This window comes from Centroberyx gerrardi, chromosome 5, assembly GCF_048128805.1.
Source record: "Centroberyx gerrardi isolate f3 chromosome 5, fCenGer3.hap1.cur.20231027, whole genome shotgun sequence".
Classification (NCBI taxonomy): Eukaryota; Metazoa; Chordata; class Actinopteri; order Beryciformes; family Berycidae; genus Centroberyx; species Centroberyx gerrardi.
In genome coordinates this window covers 1,944,474-1,960,322 of record NC_136001.1, presented here as the reverse complement: position 1 = coordinate 1,960,322, position 15,849 = coordinate 1,944,474, and the positions used below count along the sequence as shown (strand labels likewise).

General features: G+C 40.2%; 1 protein-coding gene across 3 annotated transcripts in view; it reads left to right on the top strand.

Moving 5' to 3' along the window:
- Positions 1 to 1,009: 1,009 nt before the first annotated feature.
- Positions 1,010 to 15,849, top strand: part of rbbp5 (retinoblastoma binding protein 5) — a 78,236-nt gene continuing 63,396 nt past the window's right edge. The window contains exons 1-4 of one of the 3 annotated variants that reach the window (XM_078283774.1): positions 1,010 to 1,266; positions 2,226 to 2,251; positions 6,388 to 6,560; positions 8,725 to 8,865. In XM_078283774.1, coding sequence (XP_078139900.1) covers positions 1,248 to 1,266; positions 2,226 to 2,251; positions 6,388 to 6,560; positions 8,725 to 8,865 — 359 coding nt within the window. In that variant the 5' untranslated portion in view covers positions 1,010 to 1,247. The remainder of the gene's footprint in view (positions 1,267 to 2,225; positions 2,252 to 6,387; positions 6,561 to 8,724; positions 8,866 to 15,849) is intronic. The other 2 variants (XM_078283775.1, XM_078283773.1) reach the window with 2 other exon arrangements.

The following is a 15,849-nucleotide window of genomic DNA, read 5'->3' as shown; positions in this document are numbered from 1 at the left end:
ATCGATATTACCCAGCAAATCATTATCTTGTAAAGTTGAAAAAGGATATTAATGTAAACTGTCCATTCTGTGATGTATACCCGGAAACACTTCTTCATTTGTTTTGGCACTGTGCCCACTCAAAAAAGCTTTGGAAAGACTTATGCAGGTTTATTATTGATAATATTGTAATAATAATATAATCTACGCTTAGAAAATGTATTGTTTGGCATCAATAAATATAATATTAATAAAGTCAGAGAATGTTATCTTATAAACCTAATTATTATTTTGGCAAAATACCATATCCACAAATCCAAATGTAATAATTCTAAACCCTCATTTGTTGCTTTTGATAATGAAGCCAAGCAATACATTAAAACAATTATTTCCTCTGAAAACAAGAAGGCCATTAAGACAGTGAATTTGTGCAAGTCATTCAATGTATTTCTATGAATGTGAATTTATGTTTAGTCCCCTGGCTTTGTATTTAGTTTCTTTGCTTGATGTTACTTGATTGTTGTGACATGTCTCTAAGGACTTTGTACCTGATGTTAAATTTATAATAATAATACAAAAAATAAACGAATGGACCCTATCATTATCATCCATTGAATGCATCGAGACCCCTTGTGTATCCACTCTAGTTGTATATTTCTACGCTATAGGGGCGCCACATCCGCTTAGAACGCAGCAACCTACATAATGCTCGTTTTCTATTGGTTGGTGTCACAGTGACGGAAAAGCTCGGACTCACGTTTATACAGCATGGACCTGTAGTGCTTTGTCGACTGTTTTCATACATTTTGACCAGAGTATGGGGGTCTCTGTGATTTTTCTTTCAAACACCTGCATATTGTAAGATAAAACGTACTACTGAGCATGTTATAGTCCGAGTTCTATCCCCGCCCTATTTCCCCACCAAAGCTGTGATTGGTTATTTTTCGCAAGACCCGGATGATCACGAGTCGGCAAAACTCTCGAGTTTTCTCTTTTGCTGAATAAAACTCCATGACTGTAGATACAAAGCAAAATGCGGTTTCATAAACTATATTCAAAATAATCATGAACACAGACAAGTCAGCCAACAGCTTAAGTGTAATCGTTTGTATTTTGTTTAGGCATATTCAACGTCGCTTTGTTTGGGGTCCTTCCTGGCAGCTCGGCGCCAGTCGCCCCGTTGTTAGCAGCAGAGCTAAACTAGTAGTGTAGAAATATTTAAGTGAAATCAAGTTATTCAGAAACGTTGGATCCACAGTCGTCAAGCAATGAATCTGGAATTGCTCGGTAATCAAGAATCAATTTTCATTATGCTATCTATACGTAGGACTCTTCATACATCCGCATTTGCTTGATATAAATATAAGTTAGCCTAGCATGGAAATGGAAACTGATATGAGCTAAAATCAAACTAACAAACTTGTGATCATTACACTGTTAGTCCTTTTTAAAGTTTCACCTTAAAATCCCCCATAATTTATCACCTAAACTCTGGATATCTGCTATTATGTGAAGCAGATTATTTTGAAATGGCAACAGACGAATTCGTAGCCCCTTTCTCTCATACGGAGAGACCGTCACGCCAAGCTTATTTAAAAAAAAAACTCGCATTTTAATGTTCCCTTCTTTACTGGCAAAAGTACATACCTGGTAGAGCATGACTTTAAGAGCGTTTTGGAGTTTTTTGGTTACTGGTAATATCGGCATGCGTACAACCCACCAAGCAGCTCTTATTTCAATAAAACACTAGCTTTTAGTACGGATTCGCCTGTTAAACCCATAATCTTCCTCCACCAAATACACCGAGGTGGCCGGTAACGAGTAGTGTGGACCAATTCTAAAAGTTGACATTTTACTGAAATAAACTGCTAAACTACTCCATCCAAGCTGCTTGTTGGATTATTTGTGTTGTATTTATCAGATGATACTAACGACTAGCAAAAGATTTTCTCTCATGTTCTCCCGGGTATGTGTTTTTTGATGACGAGCAAGGCAACATTAAATGCCCAGATTTTTAAATGCAGTTTGGCCTACCGTTCTTTCCATACAAAAAAATGGCATGTATTGAGGCTATGTAGCCTAACCTAGCGTTAGTTTTGTCAGTAATTGAATCGTTTCTTAATAGTCTTTGAGTAAACACTGATTTTAAGCCAGCTCTGAGAGATAGTAAATTAGACAACAGTAAGTATTTTAGCATATGATCTAGAGATTTTCTGATCACATTTGCTCAATTGTCCCCCCCCCAGAATCGTTCGGGCAGAACTATCCAGAGGTAAGCCACCAACTCGTATTGTGCACCTGATCTTGGTAGTATTACTGGTTAATATTGCTTAATACAAATCATCCTCAACCTTCTCTTCGTTCTGGGTGGGACATACGATGTGTTTCATTAGTCGTTGCCCTGTTGACTTCCCCTCAGGGGAATCCATGGATGTATTAAAGGGGGAATCCCCGCTGCCATCTTTTTTTTTAATTTTTTTAAACAATATATTTATTGACATTTTCAATTTCAGTTTACAGCATTTGTGACAAGGAAAATACAGTGATTACCAAAATCCTCCCTCCCAAACCAATCCTCGCCGGTCACTTCCCTCCCAGCCCCCTTCCCAACCAACCCAACACATACTCATGAAAAAATTACATTAAATAAATAAATGAGAATAAAAATGGGGGGTTACAGTATACTCAGTAAAGCACAAGCAATAAAAGGCAAGACATCAACAGTGGAGAAGTACAGTGAGTACAACCATTTTATCAAGTGTGTTATACCAAGAAAAAAAAAGAAAAAAAAGATACCTGTTGTTACACCATTAGTAGTCTTTAACCAACTGACTGTGAGATGTTTTCTAGATACCACCTAAAGTCACTCTAACATTTGTGAAAAAGACAAGGTTTTTTTTTTTAGATTGAACATTATTTTTTCAGAGGTCATATATGAGGCAATTTCTTTAAGCCACATGGAGACGGGGAGGGTCTTCACTCTTCCACGATATAGCAGTGCATTTGTTTCCAGCTATCAAAGCTAGTTTAATGAAGCGTACCTTTTCCCTCTTATCAATAGGCAGAACCGATATGTCCCCTAGCAAAATCAATCTTGGTGAGCAAGGTATCAACTCCTGTGATCTTTTTGAGTGCATCCAGGATAGAACCCCAATATTGTTCCAATGTCATACATTTCCAAAACATATGAATAAGGCTTCCTGTTTCTATCTTACATCTAGGACAGAATTCTGAGATGGTGTTGTTCATCTTGTGGAGTCTTTCTGGTGTAAAATAAATTCTATGGATGAGATTGATCTGCAAAAGCTTGTGGCGACTATTATAAGAGAAATTTTGGGCTCCCTCACATAGGGCTGTCGCGGTGAAGGAATTTCCCCTGCGGTGATTTAGGGTGGATCAACAGCGCGGTATGCGGTGTATGCGATAAGAAGTCGCCGGATGACGTCACATGCTACTTTGCATATCAATATATATATAACCTACAGTCTCCGCTCGCAGCGGAGGGAGGGGGGCTACGCTGTGTGTGGGAAGTGCTGTGATCATTAGACCTCTCTGGATGACAAGCAAGTAGAGCAAACCGGCATCAGCCGTACCAATTTACTGGCAAATGCTTTGGGATTCAACACTTTACCATTGTTCCCCATGGTCAGAAAAAGTTGCCAGATTTGTCGCTAGTCGCTTTTCAGAAGTAAAGTCGCCAGTGGGTTCTGAAAAGTTGCTAAATCTAGTGACAAAGTCGCCAAGTTGGACTGCGGTTACATGAGACATTTTTTTAAATTCTGAATGAAATCATTCCGAAGGAAGATTGCTACGCAAGTGTTTACATGAGCGCTAAATATAACGATCGCATTAAGATGTGCGTTTACATGCTCCACAGCATGTAATCAGAATAAAAGTTTCTGACATGCGCAAAACACCGAATCCAGCACTCTAACATGGGCCTGCGTCGGTTATTTCTTTACTGCTGTTCTTTCTGATGAAGCAACAGTTTTATCAAAACATACGACTCCATAAGTGTCAGAAAAAGACGTTTTGTTTTGCCCCCGCAATGATTGGGTCCATTTGTAATTTTCACCGCTGTAAACCGAAACTGGCCCGGAGAGGCGGAGTCAGGACTTGATATAAAAACGGGCTGCACCGTCTACATCAAGCCCGAGCGCCCCGGGGTTAATAACAAGCACATCCATTCGAATCCTCCCGGAAAAAAAGGGTAACGTAATTGACGTGACTTACGTTAAATGCGCGAGCATGTGCAGAAAGAGGCGAGATAAAGAAAGTGATCGGAATGAGTGTTTACATGATGAAATTTTTTCCATCGACTGGATTATGAAAGGGTTATACCACCCCTCTCAAACGGAATGAAATTTCATTCGGATTGGCCAGTTTATTCTGATTGAGGCGTTTATATGAGGCATTTTTATTTTGATTGGGCTACTATTCTGATTAAAAGGCTCCATGTAAACGCTGTTGGCAGGAAACAATACACTCTTATTGTTTTCATTATGAATTTATTTAACATTCAATACACACGCATTGAAGTGTAAAACAAGAAGTGCCTAGCCTCATTAAAAAAAGAAAAAACGTGAACATAGCGCGGTTGTGGCGGTTGCTTGCCATCCACCGCGGCTGGCTTGTCTATAGCGCGGTATTGCAATATTGCGGTTATTGCGACAGCCCTACCCTCACATATTGCATCCCAGTCACAGTCTTCAAAAGTAAAGTCAAGATCTTGTTCCCACTTAGCCCTAGATTTTAGAGTTTTATTTGCCATAAGGTCCAACATTCTACTGTAAGTTAAGGATACAATACCCCTGGGGTGTTGAATATCTTTTAAAATCTCATCAATTGGAAGAGAATCTAAAGGGATTGGATGCCCGCCCTGTTGTGTGCTAATGTAGTGTCTGACCTGTAGGTACTTAAAGAAATGTGCAGTGGGGAGGTTGAAGGCACCACTTAGCTGTTCAAAAGATTTAAGTATGTTGTTTTCATAAAGGTCTCCAAATGTTTTGATCCCCATGTTATGCCACATCTTAGTGAGACCGTCCCGTAGTGCAAATGGTAAAGCAGGGTTATTATGGACGCTGCCATCTTAAGTGCTGTTGCATTACTCTGGTAACTCAAGTGAACTTTCTGAGATTGACACTTTGAGGGCCGAGGGAGCGAGTCATCAACAATGTAGGCCCAATCCCAATTTCCACCCTATGGACTAAGCACTGAGCCCTCACGGACTTAAAGCTACACTAAGCGATTTTTTCTGACCACTAGAGGGTGACAGAAACCGCAAAACATTTGTAAACACACACACAGCAAATCTGCTGGGCTACAGAAGCCCCTTAGGACAAACCGTGTATAAAGGCTAATGGCTAAAATAAATATCGCCGGTTACCAGTCTCGCTTTGCCAGATTTTTCTCCCGCTGAAGGTTACATGTGCCGCAATGACAAGTGAAGAGATAGGTAGCAAGTTTACTAGTTGAAAACGTTTACTCGCTCGCTTCATCGATTCGCCATTACTCGGGCTGACTTTGACAACAAGCTTTAGGAAAATGGTGAAAATAACAACACAGCTGGCCCGCTTGTGTGGCTATTTGTTTATATCATTACATCTCATGGAAATCTCCACGTAGCACGTTAGTTTCATTTGCCATCTGGTTGCCTTGGTTGTGTCGGGTTCATGTATCCTGCCATCTGCTACCTTTATCGGCCGTAATCGCTACATTACAACTATACACAATACAACTCCATACTACGATTGTGTTACTTGATTTGTGTTTAGTCTAGTTCGTTAGCGGTAGCATTTTCCATTAGCTGCAGCTCGTACCCTCAGAATAGTAAAATGTTGGATAGGCTATATTCACAACAACAGCGATCCCCCATACATCTGTTAACCTGAATTCTCACAATAACAAACTACTTCATAGTACAATGCTGTCATTAAGGAATAATATAGAAACTAATGGTTGAGCTACAGTTATCTATAGCAGTACTTTCTTTACATATTCCAGCTGTATGGAGGGAAATATCGCAAATGTCGCTAAGACGTCACAAAGACGTTTGTGACAGTGTCTTTTTTTGGCACTACCACTAGGAGTCGCCAAAATCAACAATTTTCCAATTCTACACGTAGGGGCTTTAAGGGCAAGTGCGTTCTGTTTCAAATATTCTATTCCCCCTCAGACCCTGCCCTGGCCACTTGCTTGACTATGTACGGTGCTACATATTACCAAGTGCTGAGGGGAAGTGAAGGAGGGCACGTTAAATAACTAATGAAACACAGGGATCTTTGTCTGACCCTGGCTTTCCCTTTGTCTGCAATGCATCTCTGCTATATGTCAGCATAAAGTGATGTTCTTTATTCATGATGAAAAGTCTCTAGCTGTGATTTAAACTTTATGTGTGTGATTTGGTAGGAGGCGGATGGCACTCTGGACTGTATCAGCATGGCCCTCACCTGCACCTTCAACCGCTGGGGTACCCTGCTGGCTGTGGGCTGCAATGATGGGCGCATTGTCATCTGGGACTTCCTCACACGGGGCATCGCTAAAATCATCAGTGCACACATCCACCCTGTTTGCTCTTTATGGTGAGATATACGGTATCTCTGTCCAGGGTTCTATGCTTTTGAATGCAGCCTTATGGTCGCACAAGTTTACGCCTGTCAGACCCTCTGGATCAGTGGGTCATGTTTTCTGTGTGTTTGTGTAGGGATACATTAGCTAATATTCCAGCTTTTTATCCACCAAGAAGTGCCTTAAATCAGCAGTATGAGAGCATTTTGGATTTCTCAAAAATAACCAGGGTGTTGTTGAAGAAGACTGATATCCAATTTGCAAAATATGACGACGAAAAGTCTGCCAATGGGTCAAACACATCTATCTTGCTACAGCATCTTCCAGATCATCATCCATCCTTGCATGATCAAGTCAAGGTAATAAAAGAATGTACTGGTTTAGCTTGGTGGCAAGTTGCTTAATGAAATGTGAAACTGAGATGGGATTAAATACAGACTTGTCACTGACAATCAACAAAGTAGCAGTGACTAAAGAGATAACATCAACAACGCAGGATCGGGAGTATTACAGCGTCCATCAATTACTTTGCATTTTAAAAAGCTCACCAAAACAGCTGTAATTTAGTCCACATCCAAGTGTTTCTTCTCATCAAGGTGTCTTCGAGTCATTGTGAGACTGAGATGGTTTCCAGGTATAGGTTTGGTGTTTAAGACTAACCTATTACACTAAGTCCAATCCAGTATTTTTTGGTTTTCAGAAAGCAGTTACTGGAGTATTATTTTTATTTCAAATGGTAGTTATCGTGAATTCTATAAGGCAAAAACATTCTTTTGTCCACCGTTTTTAACGATGACAGTTGACAGTCGTGCTAGCCACTGAAACCAAATGATCCAGGTAGCCTTATCACGTTACATGATTGCCTTGCAGACATCAAGTGTTGGATGGCTCATAACATCCTGCAACTTAAAGGATACGGCTGGTGTTTTTAAATACTTTTCTTATTGTCAACAAATCCTATGAAAATAACAAAATCAACAATGCGTTTGCTCTACTCCCATTACTTTCTGACTTCCCACGTACCCTTTTTAGCCTTCAAACCGGAAGTCATTGGCTCCAATTGTAAGCTAAACACCTTTAAATACAGCTCACAAAGACATAGTTTCAATTTAAAAAATCGCTAACTGTTACTATGAAAAGTCAGGCTATTTAGTTATTACCAAATCAAATTCAAATGGGAACAAATTAGGGCTGAACGATTTTGAAAAAATATCTAATTGCGATTATTTTGACTAATATTGCAATTGCGATATGATTTGCGATATTAGAGGGAATGATAATTTTTACATCATTATTCTCATTTTCATTGAAAAACGTATTAAAATGATTATGGTGTGATTTTTGCAGGGATCTGTACCAAACAAAGATGTTTTCTTAAGTCTGTAGAATATGATGTGTAGGCCAGGACATCTCTGCAGCACGACAATATTTAATTTAAAATGGTATTTTGACACACATTTCGCCTTTAACAAATATTGCGCCTCCTGCGATTTGAAAATTGCAGTAGGCCATATTGCGATTTCGATAAAATTTTGATTAATTGTTCAGCCCTAGAACAAATTCTTTATTACGACGGGGACTATTTTCAGTGCTACGGAACTACTTTCCTGAGATCGAAAACGTGTTTATGGTCGGCTTATTAAGTTGTTTCAGGAAAAAGTAGGATGGCCCGGTGCATCGCAATGATGAAATATGTTGCCCAGAGCAACGGCATGGCTCTTTGATGTGTTTTTAATAGTTTTTTTAATGTGATGGACATCTATGGCTACTGAGACATGGCTTTATTGGGCATCGGCTACATGGACGAGACTCATTAGCAAAACATTGCTGATTATGTTATTTTCATAGGATTTGTTGATGGTAAGAAATGCATTAAAAAACACCAGCCTTATCCTTTAAAGACAGTAAATCAGAGGTAATCATATTTGGTAAATCAACATATCTTGACTCAATTTGCAGTAGTCTTGACAATCGGTCGACAAATTTCAGGCCCCATGCCAGACACTTGGGTGTTTTCTGTGACCTAGGTTTTGAACTGCAGGTTAGCAGCTATAATTTGTTGTTCCTTGTAAAGTCTTTTGTGTTGAAGTCACTATATAAAGTTTACTTAACCCAACACTAACACACACATACAGTTGGTCATGGGATGTTGCTTATAAGGTTTGTGTTTTTGTACAGCTGGAGTCGAGACGGCCACAAGCTGGTGAGTGCATCAACAGACAACATAGTTTCCCAGTGGGATGTCCTGACTGGAGACTGTGACCAGAGGTTCCGCTTCCCCTCGCCCATCTTAAAGCTGCAGTACCACCCTAGAGACCTGTGAGTGACCTGATACGCTCTCTATGCATGTTATATCTGATGTGTGAGCATTCATACAGAAGCCCAATTCAGGTGTGATGATGTACTAACCCACAAATGGTGAGTATAGAGGACATCAGGCTATGCCATCATAAGTCTACAGGACCATCAGACAGCAGCATCATTCACTAGTTATCTAATCTAAATGTTACATTAACGACAATGAATACAGCTAAAGTTGCTTCCACTACACTTTACCTACACTTGGGTTTATCCCTAATTCCCAACATTACTCAGTAACTAGTCCGTACCCGGGGATGCGCACGCCACAACTACGTGCAGACTTCCGGGGATGCGCGTGCCACAACTCCGCGCAGATAACCGAGGATGCGCGTGCCACAACTACGTGCAGACTTCCAGGGATGCGCGTGCCACAACTCTGCGCAGATAACCGGGGATGCGCGCGCCACAACTACGTGCAGACTTCCGGGGATGCGCGCGCCACAACTCCGCGCAGACTTGCCAAAAAGGCGCATAAACAGCGTAAATTTGGGAAAATGGAAAAATCAGCTCTGTCAGTCCCTGCCTATGCCAATGCTCAATGCCCATGTGCAGTTTGAGATTGATTGGCCAACCCGTTGAGGAGCAAAATGGATGCGGACAGACAGACAGACGGACGGACGGACAGAGTATTCCTCATTCTATAGTAGGATTCTATAGTAGGATGTCTAAACTGGCTATTGATTTCAATAAGAAATATAGCCTCATGCGGCAATGAACGAGGTCCAAGCATAATGTGCTAAATTGTCCAAAGATGAGAAACCTTACTATTCATGTGAGCTTGCAGAGAATACTGCCCTCATGTGACCAAGTGTCTCAAGACTTGGCAAGTTTCCTATCCTTGGACACAGTGACGTTAATTTTATGGGAATATAAGCACCTTTTCACACTCATTAGCACTAACACAGTCACAGTTCACGAAGCCAATGTCCATGTCATTGAAGAACCTAAGGTAGAATGGAAGTGATTTTTGTTGGACCGTGGGATTTGGACTCACGACCCACAACACCATGCTGTGTTTCTCACATTATCACTTTACGAGTTGAACTTAAGACATTATGATTAGTTGACCATACTATTAATGGTATTATTGCAAGCTTGCAGACAATAGTGGCATCATGTGACTAAGTGTCTCGAGACTTGGCAGTAAGGCTAACTTGGACGCAGTGCGGTTCATTTTATGGGAATATAGGCACCTTTTCATGCTCATTAGCATTACAATGACATAGAACTCATGTGGATGTAAAATCACAAATATTGGAAGTTCACAAAGTGACACTTCGACTATTTGAGCACCTCAGGTACAATGGAAGTGAATAACATCAGGTTGTTTAGCCTGGACAATCATCATCATAGCTAATGTTAGTTTGCAGACAGATTGAAACAATTTCATTTGAAATGTTTGAATCAAGCATGAACATAATAAAAGATAAGCTTCTCTGTCCAACCCATGCGAAAATATCAGCTCCCCAAATCATGTAAACCTGACGAGTGCAAAAAACGCCAATATATGGCAGTATGCGCACACAGCTACTCCTGTTCCTGTCTAGTAAAAGCCAAAAACCCATTCAACAACACAGAGTAGACTGTAGATTAAAACATACAGAGTAGACAATCTATACCATACTATTTCTCTAGACCAGAATAAAGAAATGAAACTTGAATGAAACTAATTATTTAAAAAGAAAGAGGGGAAAAGAACATTGGAAAAGCTGTTACATAATAACATGTTATTGTAGTAGGCTGTTCTGCAGACTGGTGATAGTCCCAGTCATATTTACAAACTGCATTACTATTTTCCTTTCAAATGGTTACATTTTCAATTAGTGCAATTTAAAAAAAATCACATTACATGGCATTATTAAAAGCAGACTGCAGTAGCTGGTTGGAGGCTTGTAGGCTCCGACTCGCTTTCAGAACGGACACAACAGTAAACTTCACAACCTGGGAATATTTGCATTACTTTGAACTGATGGAAGAAAAGGGTAAGAACATTATTGTTATGTGTTAGCTGTGCATCGGGAACTGAAAGCACCTGCCAATGTGTTGTGAGCGCTATCCGCTGTTTATTTTTTAGACCAAAAATAAAAATGGTGAAAGTAGCCGCACACTCGTAGCTCCGATGCAATTATTTAATGAGACATTAACAAAACCGACGTTTCAGCAGCTAGGCTGCCTTCATCAGGGTTGATCTACCAGGACACAAGTTTGACTGAAGTTAAAAGCACTGGTACACAGGTGCAGGCAATCAGTGTAACCTGACCAATCACAAGAAAGGGAAAAAGTGAACAATAGGTTCAATAGAGAGACCACAACAATATAGTGAGTGGTATATAGTCTCAACATTCCATTCCATGTCATACAAAGAGTATCAAGTCGAAGTATCAACCACACATAAGAAAACATCATCACATTTAATGCAGTATACATATAGTACAATAAAAAAATAGTAGAGTGATAGCAAAAATAAGCCAGAATATCATGGAAATACCATTTGAGATCAGCATAGGCTAAACCCGCAAAACCACCACCATCATCATAGGTGTATGTTCTGCAAGCAATGAAACTGTAGGGGAACCGCCTATCAATAAAAATAGAAGCATAAACATTAATAAAGAAACTACAAAAAGGTCTAAGGTCAAAGTCAACATTAAGACCAAGGGCTGTAAGGGTTTTAAGATTATAGATCCATGCTGCCTCTCGTCTCAATAATAAGGCATCTATGTCACCCCCTCTTCGTGGCACAGAAACCTTTTCAATACCCACATAACGTAGAGAAGAAACAGGGTGATTGGCTTCTACAAAGTGTGCAGAGACTGGGTATGTAACATTTTTACATCTAATGGTACTACGATGTTCTGCTATGCGGACTTTAAGTTCACGTTTGGTCTTTCCCACATATGCCTTACCACAAGGGCAGGTAAGTAAATAAATAACACCTCTAGTGGTACATGTAATGATACCTTTTATGGGGATCTTTTTACCAGAATGAGGATGTTTGAAATAATGACATTTGTAGGTGCCATTACATTGGGCACAGGAACTACATCTATAGTTACCATTAGGAATAGGAGCAAGTTTACGTTGTGGAGACACAGAAAGGGGGGGTAAATCAGACATGACCAAATGGTCTCTGAGGTTCTGACCCCGAGAAAACACAACCATAGGGGGTTCAGAAAAGGCTTTGTCTAGAAGTCTGTCTGTCCTAAGAATATGCCAGTGTTTATGTAAAATGTTTTTAAATTGTTCAGCACATTTAGAATAGCAGGTGGAAAAGATAATGGAGGGTTGTCCTTTCTTTTCTGACCGTCTATTGAACAATTCTGACCTCGGTTTAGAGTTGATCTTATAAACAGCGTTATTTATCTGAGTGTCATTATAACCCCTTTCTTTGAATTTCCTTTGCATATCAGCCAAATTGCGGTTCAAATCAGAGGGTTTTTTACAGATTCTTTTCACCCTACAGAACTGGCTGTAGGGTAAACTGTTCTTTAAAGGAAGGTGATGACAGCTATCTGCCCTGAGCAGACTATTGCGATCAGTGGGTTTCTTGTATAGGTCTGTGTATAACACATTGTCATCACCCCGGATAATCATGAGATCCAAAAAACTGATTGCATTCGTGTCAAAATTCATTGTAAATTTCAAATGATCTGAGCAAAGGAGAAAAAGCTGTTAAGTTGTTCAAGACTACCACGAAACAAAAGAAAAATATCATCTATGTATCTTTTCCAGAGAACAATGTTGGGCAAAAACTCATTATCAGTAGGATTGAAAATCTTGGTCTTCTCTAGGTAACCAACATACAGGCCTGCATATGTCGGAGCCATTGGAGAACCCATGGCCACTCCTTTCTTCTGTAAGAAGTAGTCATCCTGGAACAGGAAGTAATTATGAGTGAGGACTAGTTCAGCCAAAGTGATGATACAGGAGTTGGATGGTGTAGATTCAGAGGAACGTTGTAATAGAAAGTGTTCCATTGCTTGGATGCCACCCTCATGAGGCACATTAGTATAAAGAGCCTCCACATCAAGGCTGACTAAAAATGTATCCTCAGTTAATGGTTCTAAAGACTCAACTATAGTAATCATATGACCCGTATCTTTCACATAAGATGGGAGTTGTTCATTTAGTGGTTTAATGAAATAGTCTATGTAAGAAGAGAGTGGAGAGGTCAGTGAGTCAATGCCTGCTACAATAGGACGTCCTGGGGGATTACTAGGATTTTTGTGGATTTTGGGCAATGTGTAGAAAACAGGAGTCTTAGGGTGTTGATTGATAAGGAAATCAAATTCTTTCTTAGATATCTCTCCAGAATGTAGGTAACCATGCAGGACATCTGTTACTGTGGCCATATAATCAGTAGTAGGATTACCGGGTAATTTAGTGTAAAAATTATCTGTAGCACTCATTCACATAGTCAGATTTGTTGAGCACTATGACCGCACCCTCTTTATCAGCCTCCCTTATAATAATAGAATTATCAGACTTGAGATCAAGAAGTGCTTGTTTCTCATCTTTATCAAGATTGTGATGGATTCTATGCTTGTCTTTCTCCTGCAAAAGAGTCGTAATATCTTCCTCAACCAGTCTACAATATGTTTCAATGGACGAGTTACGTTTAGCAGGAGGAACAAATCTACTTTTGCTTCTAAAGGGTGTCGGGGCATTGTTGGAAATATCAGGCATATCAGTACCAGAATCAATGGGATTGGTAAAAAATTCCCTAAGGCGAATTTGTCTAAAGAATTTGAATAAATCAACTTTCACATCAAAATCCCTAGATTGAGTAGTAGGTACAAAGCTTAAACCCTTATTGAGTAATGTAAGGTGGGCCTGACCAAGTTCCTTACTTGATAAGTTCATAACATTTAGTCCCGTAGGTTCCTGCTGTGTAAGCGTGTCAGAGGCCTCCTCGAGTACCCGTCTTTTCCTCTTGCCCCGCCTGGTGCGTTGTTTCTGCCATAACCCCCGCGTCCGCGACGGCTGCTGGTTCTGGTGAATAAAAAACCAGTGCTGGAGGTGGATGATGCGGCGCTGCTAGTGGAGAGTTGGTCAGAGAATGGTGGTTGTCAGCGTGGAGGTCCCCCTTCTCTGTGTCTGTGTGGAGCCGGTGAGCCTCGGGGTTCAGTGTTCCTCCAAAGGTAGACTCTACCATCCGCTTTCTCTTTCTTGTCTTTATTGAATTTCTTGATCTTTCTCTCCTTGATTTCAGCAAAGAGCTTGTCATTGAGCTCCTGGTTTCCTTTCAGAACATCATTGAATTTCTTGTCATCGTTTATTGCTCTCTGTAGTGCTGTGCGTTTGTCTGTTATGGTCTGTTCCATGTCTGACAAGTCCTTTTTTAATTGTTCGATTAGCAATGTCATCAGGTCTATGGAGCACTTATTAAGAATAGCGCACCAGCGATCACAAAACTCATCAGTGCTCTGGCCGAAAGAGGGTTCTATTTGCCATCTCAGGCCCCTCGGGATCATACCTTGGCGTACATAGTCGCTCAGTGTCATTATGTGCAAGTGCATTCTTGTCTTGCGTTTGGATAGATTCAGCAGTTCTTTAGATAAGTCCAATCCTCCGGTTGGCAAGTCAAAAAGGGACTCTGTTCCAATAATCTTGTCACGTTCCCGTTGGCTGAATTCAAAACAATCCAAGTGTGGTTCTTGACTTGAGATATCTGTGTTAATGTCTGGTATTTTTTAGACCAGACATGATCAATCAAGGCTTCCTCTGTGATCATATTAGTTTACCATAAAGACGTTCAGATCCCGAATAAATGAATGTTGCTTTGTTGTAGACAGTAGATAACAGTAGATAACAGTAATGTACTCGGTGATGATTTCTATTAGTGAAAACATCGGCAGAAGACATAATGGCTGTGAAGTTTTTAAGTGAGTAACTTGGAAGCACTCGACTGAGTTACTTTTAATTTAAAGACTAACTCAGTAACTCAGTTGCTATTTAGAACGATAGTAACAATGTAAAGTAACTAGATGATGAAAGCAAAGGACTGAACCTCCGATGCGTTCTATAATCGCTCTAGTGTTTATACTTTTTATGAGCGACAGCGTCCAAAATCAAAGTTGAGCGATGATGGAATGTTGGTGACTTTGTAGCGATGTCCATCGGGCGATCATGAATCGCTGTACTATAAACTGCCCTTTACCAAAGGTAGTTCACATACACACACTGAGGCAGTTACACCAGTCTTGTGTTTCTCACAGTATGACTGTACGAGTGCTTGGCTTTAAAGGCTCTGGAAACCCACACAGATGTTTTCAATTATTTTGGCTGATTAGACCTCTCTCAGGTTAAAGTTAGGTGGAGCTATACTGGGAATTTGCTGAGGTCAGCAAACTCCTTCTACTAATAAGAATCATAAAGACATAAGTTGTCCCACCCTAACAGGTGCAACAAAACCAACAGGAAGGTCGCAGAGATGTCAATCAAGGACATCTGTACACGCCCAGACAGTCCTGAGAAAAGGTCTAATCAGCAAATTAATTGAAAACACTACATTAATTGAAAACAACAGCCTTTAAAGCTGATGCATTTTAGAGAACTTTGATGGTCTTAATGTCCAAGATTATCTTTTGCCACTGTTATCATGGAATCTGCTTTAACAAATGAGGCAATGGAAAAACTTTACAATTTAATTGAACTAATTTTGTCAAAATGGTAGCCTGCAATATAATTATTAATTAACTACTAACTCATTTGCATTTGCAAACACAGGAAAGTGCTGATAACGTGATTTGAACCCACAATCTTGTGTACTGCAGACCTGTGTCTTAACCGCTAGGCCACTGGTGTTAGTGTTGTGCAGTGGGGACACAAGACAAAGGGACACCAATGTTGAAAGTCAACTGAATGGGACTAAGCCAGTGTGTTGTGGCCATTTAAAGTTAGAATATTGCTATAGCGTCAACTATAGGTACAATACCACGA